The following is a 16,775-nucleotide window of genomic DNA, read 5'->3' as shown; positions in this document are numbered from 1 at the left end:
CGAGGGTGCTCTCCAGGCAGTAGTGTGCTGGAGCCAACTAATTCCAGCTCCTCCCTACTCTGGGTTCAGTGACTTCCTAGGCCAGGCGCAGTGGCTCATGCCTGTAATCCTAGCACTTTGGGAGGCTGAGGCAGGAGGATTGCTTGAGGCCAGGTGTTTGAGACTAGCCTCGGCAACAAAGTGAGACCCCTCCAGCCTGGGGAACAGAGTGAGACCCTATCTCAAAAAAGAAAGAAAGAAAAAAACGAAATTGGTCATAGTGGGACTATTTCCATCATGAAAACTGGCAAACATGAAAATCAAGGTATTACTCTTACTATTTCTATTATTATTATTATTAGGAGGGCTGGTTCACCATCACACCACTGCCCCAGGACAAGAATTTAGGAAACTGGGGTGAGGAAAGTGAGGCTGAGAAGGAGAAGAGTTGGAACGACAGTCACAGCTCAGACTCAGAGGCAAAGAAGGCACAGGCGGCTGGAGAAGACCAAGAAATCATATCCTACGGAGAGGTCAGAGGGCACAGGAGTCTGCCCAGCCTCCTTCTCTGGCTCTCTGAGTTCGTGCGCACATCCACCCCACCCGCCCACTGCAGGAAACTTACTCTGCCAGCTTCTTGAAGCCAATGGCTCGCCGCTTTGTGGGGGTCCCGTTGGTGCCTTTCCAGACGTGGGTGTTCCAGGGATCAGGCTGGGAAGAGAGGAGAGGGCTATGGTCATTCACTGCAGTGAGGGCATCTGGCTCCTGTTGGGGATGCTCAGGACCCCCTGGGGCTTGTGACTGCCTGACCCTCAGCCTCTGAAGGGAAGACTTCTGCCCACTGGTGACCACCATGGGGGTAGGGATGCAGGTGGCGGGGGGGGGGGTACTTGCCCAGTAGGTGGTCTGGCCTTGGCAGTGTCCTGCTAGCTCTTTCCCCTCAGCCCACAGTCCCTCTCAAACTCTCTTCTTGTGACCCCTGACTACTCGCTCTCATTTCATCCCCCTCTCTCTTTTAAGAGACAGGGGTCTCACTCTGTTGCCCAGGCGGGAGTGCAGTGGTGTGATCATAGCTCACTGCAGCCTTGACCTCCCTAGCTCAAGGGATCCTCCTATCTCAGCCTTCCAAATAGCTGGGACTACAGGGTGTGCCACCACACTCAGCTAATTTTCTTTCCCTTTCTTTCTCTTTTCTTTTCTTTCTTTCTGTCCTTTCTTTTTCTTTCTTTCTCTTTCCTTCTTTCTTTTTCTCTCTTCCTCTTTCTTTCCTTTCTCTTTCTCCTTCCTTCCTTCTTTCCTCCCTTTCTTCCTCTCCTTCCTTCCCTCTCTCCCTCCCCTTCTCTCCCTCTCTCCCTCTCCCTGCTATCCCTCTCTCCCTGTACCCCTCTTCGTCCTCCCCCTCTCCTCCTCTTCCTCTCCCTCTCTTTCTTTCTGTCCCACTCTGTTGCCCAGGATGGAGTTCAGGGGCTTGATCTCAGCTCACTGCAACCTCCACCTCCTGGGTTCAAGCGATTCTCTTGCCTCGGCCTCTTGAGTAGCTGGCATACGCCAGGCTAATTTTTTGTATTTTTAGTAGAGATGGGGTTTCACCATGTTGGCCAGGCTGGTCTCGAACTCCTGACTGAGGTGATCCACCTGCCTTGGCCTCCCAAAGTACTGGGATCACAGGTGTGACCCACCATGCCCACACTGCTAATTAAAAAAAATTTTTTTTTAGAGATGGGGTCTCACTATATTGCCCAGGGTGGTCTGGTCTCAAACTCCTGGCCTCAAGTCACCCTCCCGCCTCAACCTCCCAAATCATTGGGATTATAGGCATGAGCCATCATGTTGGCCTCATATTGTCTCTCTTGTTCTTTCAGCTAGACCTGTGCTGTGCAATATGGTAGCCACCAGCCACACGTGGCTATTGAGTGTCCAGAGCGCTAGCCTGGGTTGAAATGAGCCTAAATGTGACACACACACCAGATACAGGACACTTAATATGAAAAGAGGCAGGGACAGGGAAGGACCTGGTATTCGAAGGAGGGGGTGAGCCGGTAGTTGAGCATCTCCTGGTGGAACACAGGGGTGATGCTTCCGGACATGGGGGGCACAATCCACACCCAGTCGGCAGGGCAGCCTCCCCGGCAGCGGTACTCATTCTCCATGTGCTTAATGAAGGACTCGGTGGCGGAGTGATGGTCAACAATGGTCACTTTGTCACTCTGTGGGAGGAGAGGTGACATGGGTCAGGAGGTACGAGAAGCTGGGGTATTTTGGGACTTCCTCCCCCAAAGAGCAGCATTTCCCAAAGGGTGGTCCCTGAGATGGTTTAGAACAGTGTGAAGTGAAATGGTGATTCTCTTTGCATTTCTTGTCCAGTCCTTCTACTTAGACCCAGAAGAAAGTCTTCGTTGGGTGCTATTGTATCTTTAACACCTTTCTTGTCGATCTTGCCAATCTTCCTCTCTCCCATCCCATCCCCCACTCCCTCCCTCCCTTCCTTCCTTCATTTTTTTTTTTGTAGATGGAGTCTTGCTCAGTCACCCAGGCTAGAGTGCAGTGGTGCGATCTTGGCTCACTGCAAGCTCCGCCTCCTAGGTTCACGCCATTCTCCTGCCTCAGCCTCCCAAGTAGCTGGGACTACAGGCGCCCGCCACCTCACCTGGCTAATTTTTTTTTTTTGTATTTTTAGTAGAGATGGGGTTTCACCATGTTAGCCAGGATGGTCTCAATCTCCTGACCTCGTGATCCACCCGCCTCGGCCTCCCAAAGTGCTGGGATTACAGGCGTGAGCCACCGTGCCTGGCCTTTTCTTCTTTTATATTTTTTAATTTTATAGTTTTTTGGGGAACAGATGGTATTTGGTTACATGAGTAGTGATTTGTGAGATTTTGGTGCACCCATCTCCTGAGCAGTATACACTGCACCCAATTGGTAGTCTTTTATCCCTCACCCCTTCCCACCTTTCCCCACTTAGTCCCCAAAGTCCACTGTGTCATTCTTATGCCTTTGCATCCTCATAGCTTAGCTCCCACTTATGAGTGAGAACATACGATGTTTGGTTTTCCATTCCTGAGTGACTTCACTTAGAACAACAGTCTCCATTCCCATCCAGGTTGCTGCGAATGCCATGAATTCGGTTGGTTCCACATTTTTAGCAATTGCAAATTGTGTTGCTATAAACATGTGTGTGCAAGTATCTTTCTTGTATAATGACTTCTTTTAGGTTTTTTTTATTTTTTATTTTTTTGATACAGCGTCTCACTCTGTCCTCTACTGGAGTACACTGGTGCAATCTCAGCTCACCGCAACCTCTGCCTTCCAGGCTCAAGTGATTCTCCTGCCTCAGCCTCCCGAGTAGCTGGGATTACAGGCGCATGCCACTACTGGCCGACTAATTTTTGTATTTTTAGTAGAGATGGGCTTCACCACATTGGTCAGGCTGCTCTTGAACTCCTGACCTCAAATGATCTACCTGCCTCGGCCTCCCAAAGTGTTGGGATTACAGGTGTGAGCCACTGCGCCCCGCCTACTTTTAGTTCTTTAAGGAATCTCCACATCGTTTTCCATAGTGGCTGTACTAGTTTACATTCCCACCAGCACTGTAGGATTCCCTTTTCACTGCATCCACACCAACATCTACTATTTTTTGTTCATGGCCATTCTTGCAGTAGTAAGGTGGTATCACATTGTGGTTTTGATTTGCATTTCCCTGATCATTACTGAGGTGATGTTGAGCATTTTTTTCATATGTTTGTTGGTCGTTTGTATATCTTCTTTTTTTATTTGTTATTTATTATAGAGACAGGGTCTCACTATGTTGCCCAGGTTGGCCTTGAACTCTTGGGCTCAAGTGATCCACCTGCCTTGGCCTCCCAAAGTGCTGGGATTACAGGCATGAGCCGCTGCATCCACTGCCCTCCTCTTTTTTTTTTTTTTTTTTTTAATAAGAGGGAGGAACCTCAGGCAGTATCTAGCTAGAATTACTCAACTTTGATTTGTTTTCCTTCTGTTTGCTTATTTGTTTATTTAATATTACAATTAACATATTTATGGCAACCAGTGCTGGCTCTCCATTTAGGGTGGTGACATAAAATCTTAAAATACACATTTTTAAGTAATAAATATGAGTCAATTAAGAAATAAAACAAGCACATCCCAGCTGAGGTGGGGTGGACTGGCTGTCAGGGAAAGCTGGCCCCAGAGCCTGCTGTGGTTGATGGGTTTGAATTCACATCTTGTCCAAGCAATGTTTTCTCTCTGTGCCCACAAACCTTGTTCCCTTCCTGCACTTTTCTGTTTTCATTATTCATCTTTTTTTTGAGATGGAGTCTCGCTCTTGTCACCCAGGCTGGAGTGCAGTGGCCCGATCTTGGCTTACTGCAACCTCCACCTCCCGAGTTCAAGCGATTCTCCTGCCTCAGCCTCCCGAGTAGCTGGGATTACAGGCGCTCGCTACCACACCAGGCTAATTTTTTGTATTTTTAGTAGAGACGGGATTTCGCCATGTTGGCCAGGCTGGTCTTGAACTTCTGACCTCAGGTGATTCGCCTGCCTTGGCCTCCCAAAGTGCTGGGATTACAGGAGTGAGCCATAGCACCTGGCTAGTTTTCATTGCTCATCTCAATCACATCCCTGTTGTCTCTGGCTTGACAGACTTCATACCAGTCCACCAGGCCACATGCCACACTCCTGAAACCTTATTCTCCATGGTTAAGAGAGAAGGGAGGTGGCCTCCTTCCCTCTTGCCCTGTCTCAACTTGTCCCTTCCCTTTGACATTCCTCAGTGCACCCACTCTATCCAGATCTGACATGGGAACCTATGACTTCTATTCCTATTCCTCCACAGCTTGATTTAACACATTCATTCTGCTGGCTGTGTGTGCCTCTCATGTGCCTCTATGGGGGTCTAGCTGCCTAGACTGGAAGCTCCCAGAGGACAGTGATGGCCCCTATTATAGAGAGCAACTTCCAGTCTCTAGATCTCCTGGTTGGCCCAGGAGAATCCTAGTTGATGTCCATTGTCCTGGCATAGTTATTACTAGTGTCCCCCTCTGGCTCTCAAAAGCATTATGGTGGCCAGGCATGATTCACACCTGTAATCCCAGCACTTTGGGAGGCCGAGGCAGGTGAATCATCTGAAGTCAGAGTTCAAGACCAGCCTGGCCAACATGGTGAAACCCCATCTCTACTAAAAATACAGAAATTAGCTGGGCATGGTGGCGGGCACCTGTAATCCCAGCTACTCAGGAGGCTGAGGCAGGAGAATCGCTTGGACCCGGGAGGTGGAGGTTGCAGTGAGTTGAGATTGTGCCACTGCACTCCAGTCTGGGTGACTAGTGAAACTCCATCTCAAAAAAAAAAAAAAAAAAAAAAAAAAAGTGTTGTGGCTTAGTTGATACATTTTCCAGCCATCCTGCTATAATGCCATTTAGCACAGCCTTATGCATTTAGGAGCCTATATGTTTCTGATCATGTTGAAGAGTATTTGTCTCTGTTATGTGATAGTCTGAGGCCCTAAGAGATGACAAGACAGAAAGGATGCCTCTTCTTTGAATTCTAAAGAACTCTAAGCAACAAGACAGAACACTCCCCTACCTCTGCCACCGTCTGTTCATCTCTTCATCAAATGGTCCCCACCCAAGATCCACACTGGAGAGGAGGGCATGCAGGATGGAAGTTAGACCACGTTCATGGACACAATCCCCCCAAAGGTAGTGTCTGGCAGTGAGGTCTCTTGACCCTCTGCACTAAGGCTCTGAAAGGTTTGAGCTCCCATTTGAGGCTTGACCCTGGTGGTGTGGGCCCTGGTGTTACCTGGAAGCTATAGAGAACCGCGATATTGATCTCCACCAGCGCCTGGTCCTTCCACAGGGAGGACGTCTTCCTCATGTCTAAGTTCATCTTCTTGGCCACTTCCTGAAAGAGGAAGGAAATACAGATTTACAGGCTGGAGTATCTCTGGATTTCAGATTGAAGAGGGACAGGGCTAGTGGCATGAAAGAATTTCTTTTCTTTTCTTATAAATGGAGTCTCACTTTATCGCCCAGGTTGGAGTGCAGTGGTATGATCTCGGCTCACTGCAACCTCCACCTCCCGGGTTCAAGAGATTCTACTGCCTCAGCCTCCTGAGTAGCTGGGATTACAGGTATCTGCCACTATGCCTGGCTAAGTTTTTGTATTTTTAGTAGAGATGGAGTTTCACCATGTTGGCCAGGCTGGTCTCAAACTCCTGGCCTCAAGTAATCTACCTGCCTTGGCCTCCCAAAGTGCTGGGATTACAGGCATGAGCCACCTTGCCTGGCCAAGAATTTCTTAATTAATTAATCAACTAATTCATAGACTAATAAACTCACTCATTCAAAAATTTTTTATTGATCTGTTGGACTAGGTATGAAATAAAATGTAAAATATTTAAAAGTTACAATTTTATTGAGAACCTACCAGCAGCAGGAAACTAGAGACTTGGTTGGCCCTTTAATTATTAAGCTTGTATTCTAATGGGGGAGAGAGACACTTAATATAGTGGTAGGTGCTAATTTCTAGGAAGAAAATAAGGAAATGGGAAGAAGAGGGATATAGGGGCTGGGCTAATTCAGCCGGGGTAGTCAGGGAAGGCCCACTGTGGAGACAGCATGCAAGGCGAGGCCTAAGTGATGAGAAGCAGTCAGATATCCGCAGATCTGGGGAGGGAGTGCTCTAGGCAGAGGTGGCAGCAACAGCAAAGGCCCTGGGGTGGGATCAGGCTTGGGCTATCTTACATACAGAAAGAAGGCCAGAGGGTGCTTGGAGGGTGGTAAGTAAGGGGTAGTTGGTGGGAGTGAGACAGAACTAGCTGGTGTAAGATCTTGAAAGACAGGCCAAGGAGTCAGGATGTTATTCCAGATGTGATAGGCACAGGGGGCAGGATCTCTGGAGCACTTTTTTTTTTTTTTAGATGGAGTCTTGCTCTGTCGCCAGGCTGGAGTGCAGTGGTGTGATCTCGGCTCACTGCAACCTCTGCCTCCTGGGTTCAAGTGATTCTCCTGCCTCAGCCTCCCAAGTAGCTGGGACTACAGGTGCGTACCACCACGCCCAGCTAATTTTTGTAATTTTAGTAGAGATGGGATTTCACCATGTTGGCTGGGATGGTCTCGATCTCTTGACACTGTGATCCACCCACCTCAGCTTCCCAAAGTGCTGGGATTACAGGCGTGAGCCGCTGCACCCAGCCCTGGAAGCATTTTAACAGAGATGTGGGTCTGTGAGTGCATCATCTGCTTTCTAGTAGGAAAAGCTCTTCATCCATCCTACTCTACCCCTAGAGTGGTCACGACCTAGCATCTAGGCCATGGGTGCTTTGAGCTCATGAGGCCCCTGCCAGACTACATCTGACAGATGAGGAAACTGAGGCTCAAAGAGGTGCCTGAACTTGTCCAGTGTCCACAGAACCAGCTAGCCTCAGAGTTGGAGCCCAGGGAGATGCCTAATATCTAAGACCTCGGAGCTGCTCTCCAAGCAGCTGATGCCTTTGGTAAAATTACTTGCAAAAAAAGGAACTCATGACATGCATGTTACAGCTAAGGCAGAAGCAGGAGCTGGCGTCAGGAGCAGGGAAGATCCAATAGCAAGTGCATTAATTAAAGCCCTGCTTTTCACTTCCTCTGTCAATACTAGTCACTGGTGGGAACCCAGGTCTCATTATCGGACTAGAATGCAGCAATTTCTTGGGTTTGGGTAAACTGCTCCCAGACCCAGCTGTCAACGTTTGTACATCATGGCAGGTGGAATTGGAGGGTCGGGTGGAAGAAAGGCTCATTTCAGTTACCCGGAGACTACTCTTTGCAACTGAAATGTAAACAGAAATCAGAGAGCAGACTTATTAACTCACTCTTTGAGGTTGAGGCATTAGTTTCTGCTTGGGGTCTCTATCAGCGGCACATTTGCAGGAAGTATACATATAAAGCTGGAGTGTATGACAGAGGAAAGTACACACACAGAGGAAAGTATGTATAGAAGAACAATGCTATTGTTATTTTATGCATTATTTTGGTTAAAAGAATAGAAATTAATTACAGGGGGGAAAAAAAACTCCTTAAAAAATAATCCCCAAATGCAAGTTGAGCCACATCTATGAAAACTGCCTGAAACATTTTTTCCTTCCTGCCAGAAGTTTGCACGCATTAGTGGTTGTTTAGGCTGGGCGTGGTCGCTCACCCCTGTAATCCTGGCACTTTGGGAGGCCGAGGTGGGTGGATCACCTGAGGTCAGGAGTTTGAGACCAGCCTGGCCAACATGGTGAAACCCCATCTTTACCGAAAATAATAATTAAAAAAATCAGCCGGGTGTGGTGATGTGTACCTGTAGTCCCAGCTACTTGGGAGGCTGAGGCAGGAGAATTGCTTAAACCCGGGAAGTGGAGGTTGCAGTGAGCCAAGATTGCACCACTGCATTCAAGCCTGGGTGACAGAGCGAGACTCCAATCCCCTACCCCCCCAAAAAAAGAAAGAAAGAAAAAAGAAGTTTGCATGCATCAGTGGTTGTCCAGAAGAATCTCCTAGGGAACTTTGCAAAACTGCAGATACCCAGGGCCCACCCCAGACCTATGACACCAGAACCCCGATGAGTGGGACCCAGGCATCGTGAAGCCCCCCAGGTACCCTCCGATGTGTGGCAAAGCTGAGGATCCCTGGCATCTGTTTTCCACAGTGATACCAGTGGCTTTTTTTTTTTTTTTCTTTGAGATGGAGTCTCGGTCTGTCGCCCCGGCTGGAGTGGAGTGGCGCAATCTCAGTTCACTGCAACCTCCGCCTTCCCAGTTCAAGTGATTCTCCTGGCTCAACCTCCTGAGTAGCTGGGATTATAGGTGCACGCCACCATGCCTGGCTAATTTTTCTATTTTTAATAGAGACGGGGTTTCACCATGTTGGTCAGGCTGGTCGCAAACTCCAGGCTGTGATCCGCCTGCCTCAGCCTCCCAAAGTGCTGGGATTACAGGTGTGAGCCACCGCGCCCAGCCAACCAGTGGATTTTTAACAACACAAACCTCATGCTCGGTTCTGGGTTCTAATCTTGGTTCTGTGCCTTAGTTCCTGTGTGACACAGGCCTGGTGCTTAACTTCTCTGTTTTTCGGGGCCCTCTTTGGAAACAAATCCAACAGCAGCAGAGTGTTGTCAGAGACATTTGCTGACAAAAACGCAGCAATCATGATGCTTTCACCGAAGTTGGGCTTCAGGAAGCACCGCTCCAGCACTTTTTAGTAGATACGGATGACTCAGCCCGGGAGGGAATCAGACCCTCCGCCGAGAAATGCTTAGAGTAGGGAACCACTGCCAACCCTCCTCCCTTGTTTTTTAGAAAAGACATTAAATATGTCCCGAGTTTGTCAGTCACCCTCAAGCTCTTCTAACAAGATTTAAGACTGAGAGGCAGTGGAGTGGGGTGGTAATGAACTTGGACCATAAAGTCAAACCAGACACACGTCCCAGCCCTGCTGCCCGCTAGCTGTGTGACCTTGAGCTTGTCATCTGTCGAAGGGGGATTCTCATACCTCAAGGTTCAGGTGAGGATTAAATGAGAATGGAACACAGAAACAGTGCTTCGAATGGTGTTAGCACATGCTATGTGCTATGTGTGTGTTTGCTGTCATTTTCATCGTAGTTAAAGACATGGATGCCCCTGGCATTTCCAGGGGCTTCTCTGGGACTGCAGTTCTATTCTAACCCCTTCAAGTTTCCAAGCTACCAAGCTCATCGTGGAGAAAGGGACTGCTGAGCTGGCACCCTCTCCTATGTGCTTTTCCCTGTGGTGACCAGAGAGGGTCCTTACCTCCAGGATATTGTAGCGGGAGTTGTCACAGTAGTCGCGGACACCAATCTCTGTGCCCATGTACCAGCCACTGAAGGGACAGGCGCTGAACTCCAGGCCGCCAATCTCCAGGAGCATGTTGGACACGGCAGGGAGGCCGTACCACTTCAGCCCCAGGTCCTTGAACCACTCAAACCTGCAGGGAGCAACAGGGCCCAGCTCACCTGGAGCAGATGTCTCATGGGCGGGACAGCTTGAATCTAGAGAGGCTGAAATGCCAAGGATTGAGTGGGACTGACAAGGCCAGAATACGGTTCCTGGGCCCTGCTTCAGATCCGTGCAGTCACAGGTTCTGCAGCTCGGGCCTGAGAATGTACATTGTTAACATATTTCTCAGGTGTTTTGGATGGATATCCAGGCCTGGAAACTACTGCCTTAGGCTGCCGTTTCTCTCCCAAACCCACCCTGAAAGTGAGTCCAGGAGAAAGTGTGGGGACCTCTCTCCTGCTTCCCTGACTGAGTACCCTCCTACCCTCAGGGCCTTTGCACAGGCAGCCCCTTCCTCCTGGGATCTTCTCCCTTCCTTCTGTGCTTTCAGTTCTTACTCATACTTTAATTTTCAGCTAAAATCATGCTTATTCTGGAAAGCCTTCCCTGAGGCCCAGCTGGTCAGGGGATTTCATCCTAGGTACCATACATTTCATTTGCAGCACTTTATTAAAATTAAGTGGTTATTTGAGTAATTATGTGTATAAGCACTTCTCATCCTTGAGATCATAAGCACCATGGGGGCAGGGATTGAGTCAGCCCCCGAAGCTAGCACAATGCCTGGCCTGCATGGGGAACAATGAACTGTGTTGGATGAGCCAATAAGTGAATGAATAAACGTAGAGGCTACATTTCACCAAGGAACTGGGTGAGTTCCCACATATCAGGCAGTGTCAGAAGCCTCAGCGCACCTGCTCCCTCTCCAAGGCTGGGGCTAGGGTGAGGCAGGTGTGGCATTATCCTTGGATGTAAAATTTAAGTCGCGGGAGCTATTAGGTTGGTGCAAAAGTTGTTGTGGTTTTGCAATTACTTATGAACCATCTAATAGTTTCTCCCTCTTAAGTTTACTTTTGCCATTTTAAAAGTAATGGCAAAAATCACAATTACTTTTGCATCAACCTAATAACAACTCAATAATTAATATCAGTGCTATTATTTATCTATACAATATTTTAAATTAATGCAACATTAAAAAAATCAAAATGTATGTATATATATGATGAACAATAACGTAGGATTCCACCCTACACTTGTATGATACCTTGTTCATCTCACCCTAATCTCAGTCCTGAGCTGGATCCTATCTTTATTGAAAATGTTGATATATTGTTCATCATGTGCTTTTTTTTTTTTTAAAAAAAAATTAACTTTGAGACCAGAAACTATAAAACTACTAGAAGAAAACATCAGGGAAATGCTTCAGGATATTGATCTGGGAAAGGATTTTATGAATAAGACCTCAAAAGCACAGGCAAAAAAGCAAAAATAAACACACAGGATTATATTAAACTAAAAAAACGTCTGCAGAGCAAAGAAACAAGCAACAGAGTGAAAAGACAACCTAAAGAATGGGAGAAAATATCTGAAAACTATTCATCCACCAAGGGATTAATATCCAGAATATACAAGGAACTCAAACATTTCAAAAGCAAAAACCCCAAACAATTGGATTAAAAAATGGGCACTTGCTCTGAATAGACATTTCTCCAAAGAAGACAGATAACCAACAAATACAGGAAAAAATGCTCAACATCACTCATCATCAGGGACATGCAAATGAAACCCACAATGAGATAGCATCTTATCGCAGGACAGCAATTATAAAAAGACAAAAAATAACAAATGCTGGTGAGGTTGCAGAGAAAAGGGAACTCTTTTTTTTTTTTTTTTTTTTTTTTGAGACGGAGTTCGCTCTGTCACCAGGCCTGGAGTGCTGTGGCCAGATCTCGCTCACTGCAAGGCTCCGCCCTCCCGGGCTTCACGCCATTCTCCTGTCTCAGCCCTCCCGAGCTAGCTGGGACTACGGGGCGCGCCACGGTCGCATCCGGCTAGTTGCTAGTTTTTCGTAGAGACAGGTTTTCACCTTGTTAGCCAGGATGGTCTCGATCTCCTGACCTCCGTGATCCGGGCCGTCTCGCTCCCAAAGTGCTGGGATTACAGGCTTAGCCACCCACGACCCTTGGCCACCGAAAGGGAACTCTAAAACCACTGTTGGGTGCGGAAATATAGGATAGCCACAGGCCCCCCTGAGTATGCAGAACTGTACGCAGATCCTCAAAAACTACAATAGAACTACCACGGAGATCCAGCAATCCCACCAGTGGCCCCCCTTATCCAAAGGAAAGGAAATCAGTTGGGCCGCAGTGGCCTCACGCCTGTAATCCCGAGCACTTTGGGAGGCTGAGGCCAGGCAGATCAATTGAGGTCAGGGCGTTCCGAGACCGCACTGACCAACATGGAAAACCCCTTTCTCTACTAAAAATACAAAATTTAGACTGGTGTGTTTGCTGCTGCTGACCTGTAAGTCCCAGCTACTTGGGAGGCATGCAGGGCAGGAGAATGGCTTCGAACCTGGGAGGTGGGAGGTTCCAGTGAGTCAAGATCGCAACACACTTGCCCTGCGGCTGGAGTGAGACTCTGTCTCGGAAAAAAAAAAAAAAAAAAAAAAAGGGGAAAGAGCATCAATATGTCAAAGTGATATCTACATCTCCATGTTTATTGCAGCACTATTCACAGTAACCAAGATATGGAATCAACCTACATGTCTAACAACGGATGAATGGATAAAGAAAATGTGTGAGGTAAAGAAAATGCGTGAGATATACATATATATGTATATAAAATATATATTGACTATAGTCAATAATAACATAATTGTATGTTTCAAAATAACTTAAAGAGTATAATTTGATTGTTTGTAACTCAAAGGATGTTTGAGGGATAAATACCCCATTCTCCACAATGTGCTTATTTCACACTGCAAGCGCATATCGAAACGTCTTATGTACCACATAAATATATACATAGATAAATACATATATAAAAATATATACACCTACTGTCTACCCACAAAAATGAAAAGTAATAATTAAAAAAAAAACTCTACCAGGTCTGGTATGGATCAAGTTCAAAAGAAATTTGGAGTCATGAACTCCAAATTAATTATCTATCTATCTATCTATCTATCTATCTATCTATCTATCTATCTCCACACTGGAATACCATTCAGCCATAAAAAAGAATGAAACCATGTCACTCACAGCAACATGGATAGAACTGGAAGACATTATGTTAAGTGAAATGAACCAGGAACCAACAGTTAAACACTGAATATTCTCACTCATAGGTGGAAGCTAAAAAAAAAAATTGATCTCATAGAAGTAAAAAGTAGAACAGAGGATGCTGGAGGCTGGGAGGTGGAGGGAGAAGGGGGAATGGGGAGTGATTTGCTAAAGGATACAAAATTACAGCTAGAAAGGAATAAGTTCTACTGTTCTATACCACTGTAGGATGACTATAGTTAACATTAACATACATTTTCAAATAGCTAGAAGAAAGGATATTGAATGTTTCCAATACAAAGGATAAGTGTTTGAGACAATGGGTGTGTTAATTACCCTGATCTGATCACTACACATTATATATATTAAAACATCGTTATATATCTCATGAATATATGCAATCATACATCAATTAGAAAAATAAAACATTAATTTTGATTTAAAAATATTGCATTCTTATATTTATCTTGATTATCTTGATTATTATTGAGTGTGTTAGCAACCCCCTCGATTTTATTCAATCCCAGGTGTGAGTCTAGTGCCTCACAGCGGGTGTCCTTCACTCTCAAAGGGCAAATGCTGTTTGTGTTGCTGCCCTGAGACCTTGAAGCAACTTTATGACTCCAAATTCCTTTTGAACTTGATCCACACCAAGTTCTATAGAGTTTTTTTTTATTATTATTTTTAATTTTTGTGGGTACATAGCAGGCGCATGTATTTATGGTGTACATGAGATGTTTTGACGCAGGCCTGCAATGTGAAATAAGCACATCATGGAGAACGGGGTATCCATCCCCTCAAGCAGTTATCCTTTGAGTTACAAATAATCCAATTACACTCTTTATTTTAAAATGTACAATTATGTTATTATTGACTAGAGTCATCCTGTTGTGCTATCAAATAATAGGTTGTATTCATTCTTTCTATTTTTTTTTTGAGATGGGTTCTTGCTCTGTTGCCCAGGCTGGAGTGCAGTGGCACGATCTGGGCTCAACCACAACCTCTGCTTCCCAGGTTCAAGCAATTCTCCTGCCTCAGCATCCCAAGTAGCTGGGATTATAGGCACGTGCCACCATGCCCAGGGAATTTTTGTATTTTTAGTAGAGATAGAGTTTTGCCATATTGGCCAGGCTGGCCTCGAACTCCTGACCTCAGGTGATCCTCCTGCTTTGGTCTCCCAAAGTGCTGGAATTACAGGCGTGAGCCACCATGCCAGGTCTCTATTTTTTTTTATATACCTCTTAACTGTCCCAATCTTCCCCTCACCCCCTTCCCAGCCTCTGGTAACCATCCTTCTACTCTTCATATCCATGAGTTCCATTGTTTTAATTTTTAAATCTTATAAATAAGTAAGAACATGTGATGTTTGTCTTTCTCTGCCAGCCTTATTTCACTTAACGTAATGATCTCCGGTTCTATCCATGTCATTGCAAATGACTGGATCTCATTCTTTTTTATGGCTGAAGAGTACTTCATTGTGTATCTGTGCCACATTTTCTTTATCTATTCACCTGTTAATGGACACTTAAGTTGCTTCCTTAGTGTTGCAGCTATTGTAAACAGTGCTGCAAGAAACACAGGTATGCAGATATCTCTTTGATATACTGATTTCCTTTCTTTTGGGTATATACCCAGCAGTGGGATTGTCGGATCATATGGTAGCTCAATTTTTAGTTTTGTGAGGAACTCCACACTGTTCTCCATAGTGGTTGTACTAATTTACATTGCCACCAACAGTGTACAAGGGTTCTCTTTTCTTCACATCTTTGCCAGCATTTGTTATTGCCTGTCTTTTGGATAAGCCATTGTAACTGAGGTGAGATGGTATCTCATTGTAGTTTTGATTTGCATTTCAATTGAGAGAACTGTTTAAAACTCTACAGGACTGGATCATCAGATCCTATAGAGTTTTAAACAGTTCTCTCAATTGAAAATGTGGGTCAGGTACAGTGGCTCGTGCCTGTAATGCCAGCACTTTGGGAGGCTGAGGCGGGAGGATCACTTGAACCCAGGAGTCCAAGACCGGCCTGGACAACATGGCAAAACCCCGTCTCTACAAAAAATACAAAAATTAGCCAAGCATGGCGGTGTGTGGCTGTAATTCCAGCTACTTGCAGGGGCTGAGGCGGGCGGATCACTTGAGCCCAGCAGGTCGAGGCTGCAATGAGTCACGTTGGTGCCACTGCACTCCAGCCTGGGCAACAGCGGCAGACCCTGTCTCAAAAAAAAAAAGAAAAGGAACTGGAAAAGAAAAAGCATGCTCACAACAAGACAGTATGGTGCCTCTGCTCTTTCAGTGCTTAGGGCTGGAAGAAGGGCAGGTCCTTGTTAATGGCTTAGGAGTGAGATGGTTCAGAAAAGGTGGTGGTCTCTAGGCTGGTCAAAGAGGTCTTTTTGCTCCTTGAGGGAACTCACTCTGCCCAAGCCCGCAGTGAGGACAGGAACCAAGCCCCCCTTTCCCCTTTCAGCTTCTGTCTGGACTAGAAAGAAAGCCGGGGGGGACAGGGCTGGGCAAAGAGGGGCACTGGGCAAACCCACTCACCCTCTCCCACCCCTTGCTGGTCCCTCTTACTTGGGGTGCCTGATGGGAACTTCCAACACCAGCTCTGGAGGAATCTGGAAGAGCTCAGGGTCATTGCCGTTGGCCTGAAGCAGGAGCGGCAGGACATCGAAGCGGCCTCTCGGGGGTTTCCAGCCCTGCTGTATGCAAATCTGCAAGCAGACCCGGCCAGGTAATGCCACTGTACCCCACACCCTACAAACATGACCCTTATGTGGGAAGCGGGGGTGGGGTGGATAGAGATCCAAATACAAGCCCCCAGGAGACATTTCCTCTGGAGGCTCTTGGACCATGTCACCTGCTTTATAAAGTTCTCTCTGACATCACCATGTATTAGGTTGGTGCAAAAGTAATTGCGGGTTTTGCCATTACTTTCAATAGCAAAAACCACAATTACTTTTGCACTAACCTAGTAACTAGCATGACTTCTCATGGGCCCACAGGACAGAGGGCAAACCCTTCCTCTGGCACTGAGCGTTGTTTTCCGGGTCTTCCCTGCCCACTGGAATTCCTAGAGGGCAAGGGCTGAATCTGACTAACAAGTGTATCTGCAGGTTGCCAGCTCCGTGTTTGTATTAGGTGTTGTAAGATACAAAGAAAATCTGCTGAATTTGATGAAGGCAGATGCATTAGAATTACAGTATAAAATGCATTTGTTAGAGCAGCTGTCCAATAAAAATATAATGCAAGCCACCTAAGTAATTAAAACTTTCTAGTAGCCACATTAGAAAGAAAAACAACAGGTGAAAATAATTTTGATTTTATCTTTTTTTTGCTAGACTTCTTCAAATTACGGGAGAAAATAATTTTAATAATATACTCATCTTAAAGTTCAACGATGTCCTTGATATTAATATTAATTTATTAATAGTATATTAAAATATTACTCATATGTTCTTATATATTTGACATTAAAATTAAATATGTAACACACTTATTCATCCAATAAATATATCAAATAATATATTAAATATCAACATTAATTTATTAATAATAAATTATGAGTGTATTTAAATATATTTAACATTAAAATTAAACATATACTTATTAATCCAGTGACTCTATTAATTTGTTAATAAATATATTACCCTAATGTATCCATATTATTGCTATTTCAACATCAAAAATGATCAAC

At 45.7% G+C, this 16,775-nt stretch overlaps 1 protein-coding gene across 1 annotated transcript in view; it reads right to left on the bottom strand.

The window, feature by feature from the left end:
* Positions 1–16,775, bottom strand: part of NOS1 (nitric oxide synthase 1) — a 140,919-nt gene that overhangs the window by 38,588 nt on the left and 85,556 nt on the right. The window contains 5 exon segments of the mRNA XM_017887872.1: positions 605–690; positions 1,992–2,186; positions 5,782–5,883; positions 9,773–9,947; positions 15,653–15,792. Of these exon segments, the coding sequence (XP_017743361.1) occupies positions 605–690; positions 1,992–2,186; positions 5,782–5,883; positions 9,773–9,947; positions 15,653–15,792 (698 nt within the window).

The sequence above is a fragment of the Rhinopithecus bieti genome, unplaced genomic scaffold (genome assembly GCF_001698545.2).
Source record: "Rhinopithecus bieti isolate Rb0 unplaced genomic scaffold, ASM169854v2 scaffold_17010, whole genome shotgun sequence".
NCBI classification, from domain to species: Eukaryota; Metazoa; Chordata; class Mammalia; order Primates; family Cercopithecidae; genus Rhinopithecus; species Rhinopithecus bieti.
The sequence above is the reverse complement of the archived record's forward strand: the minus strand, read 5'-3'. Positions and strand labels throughout refer to the sequence as shown.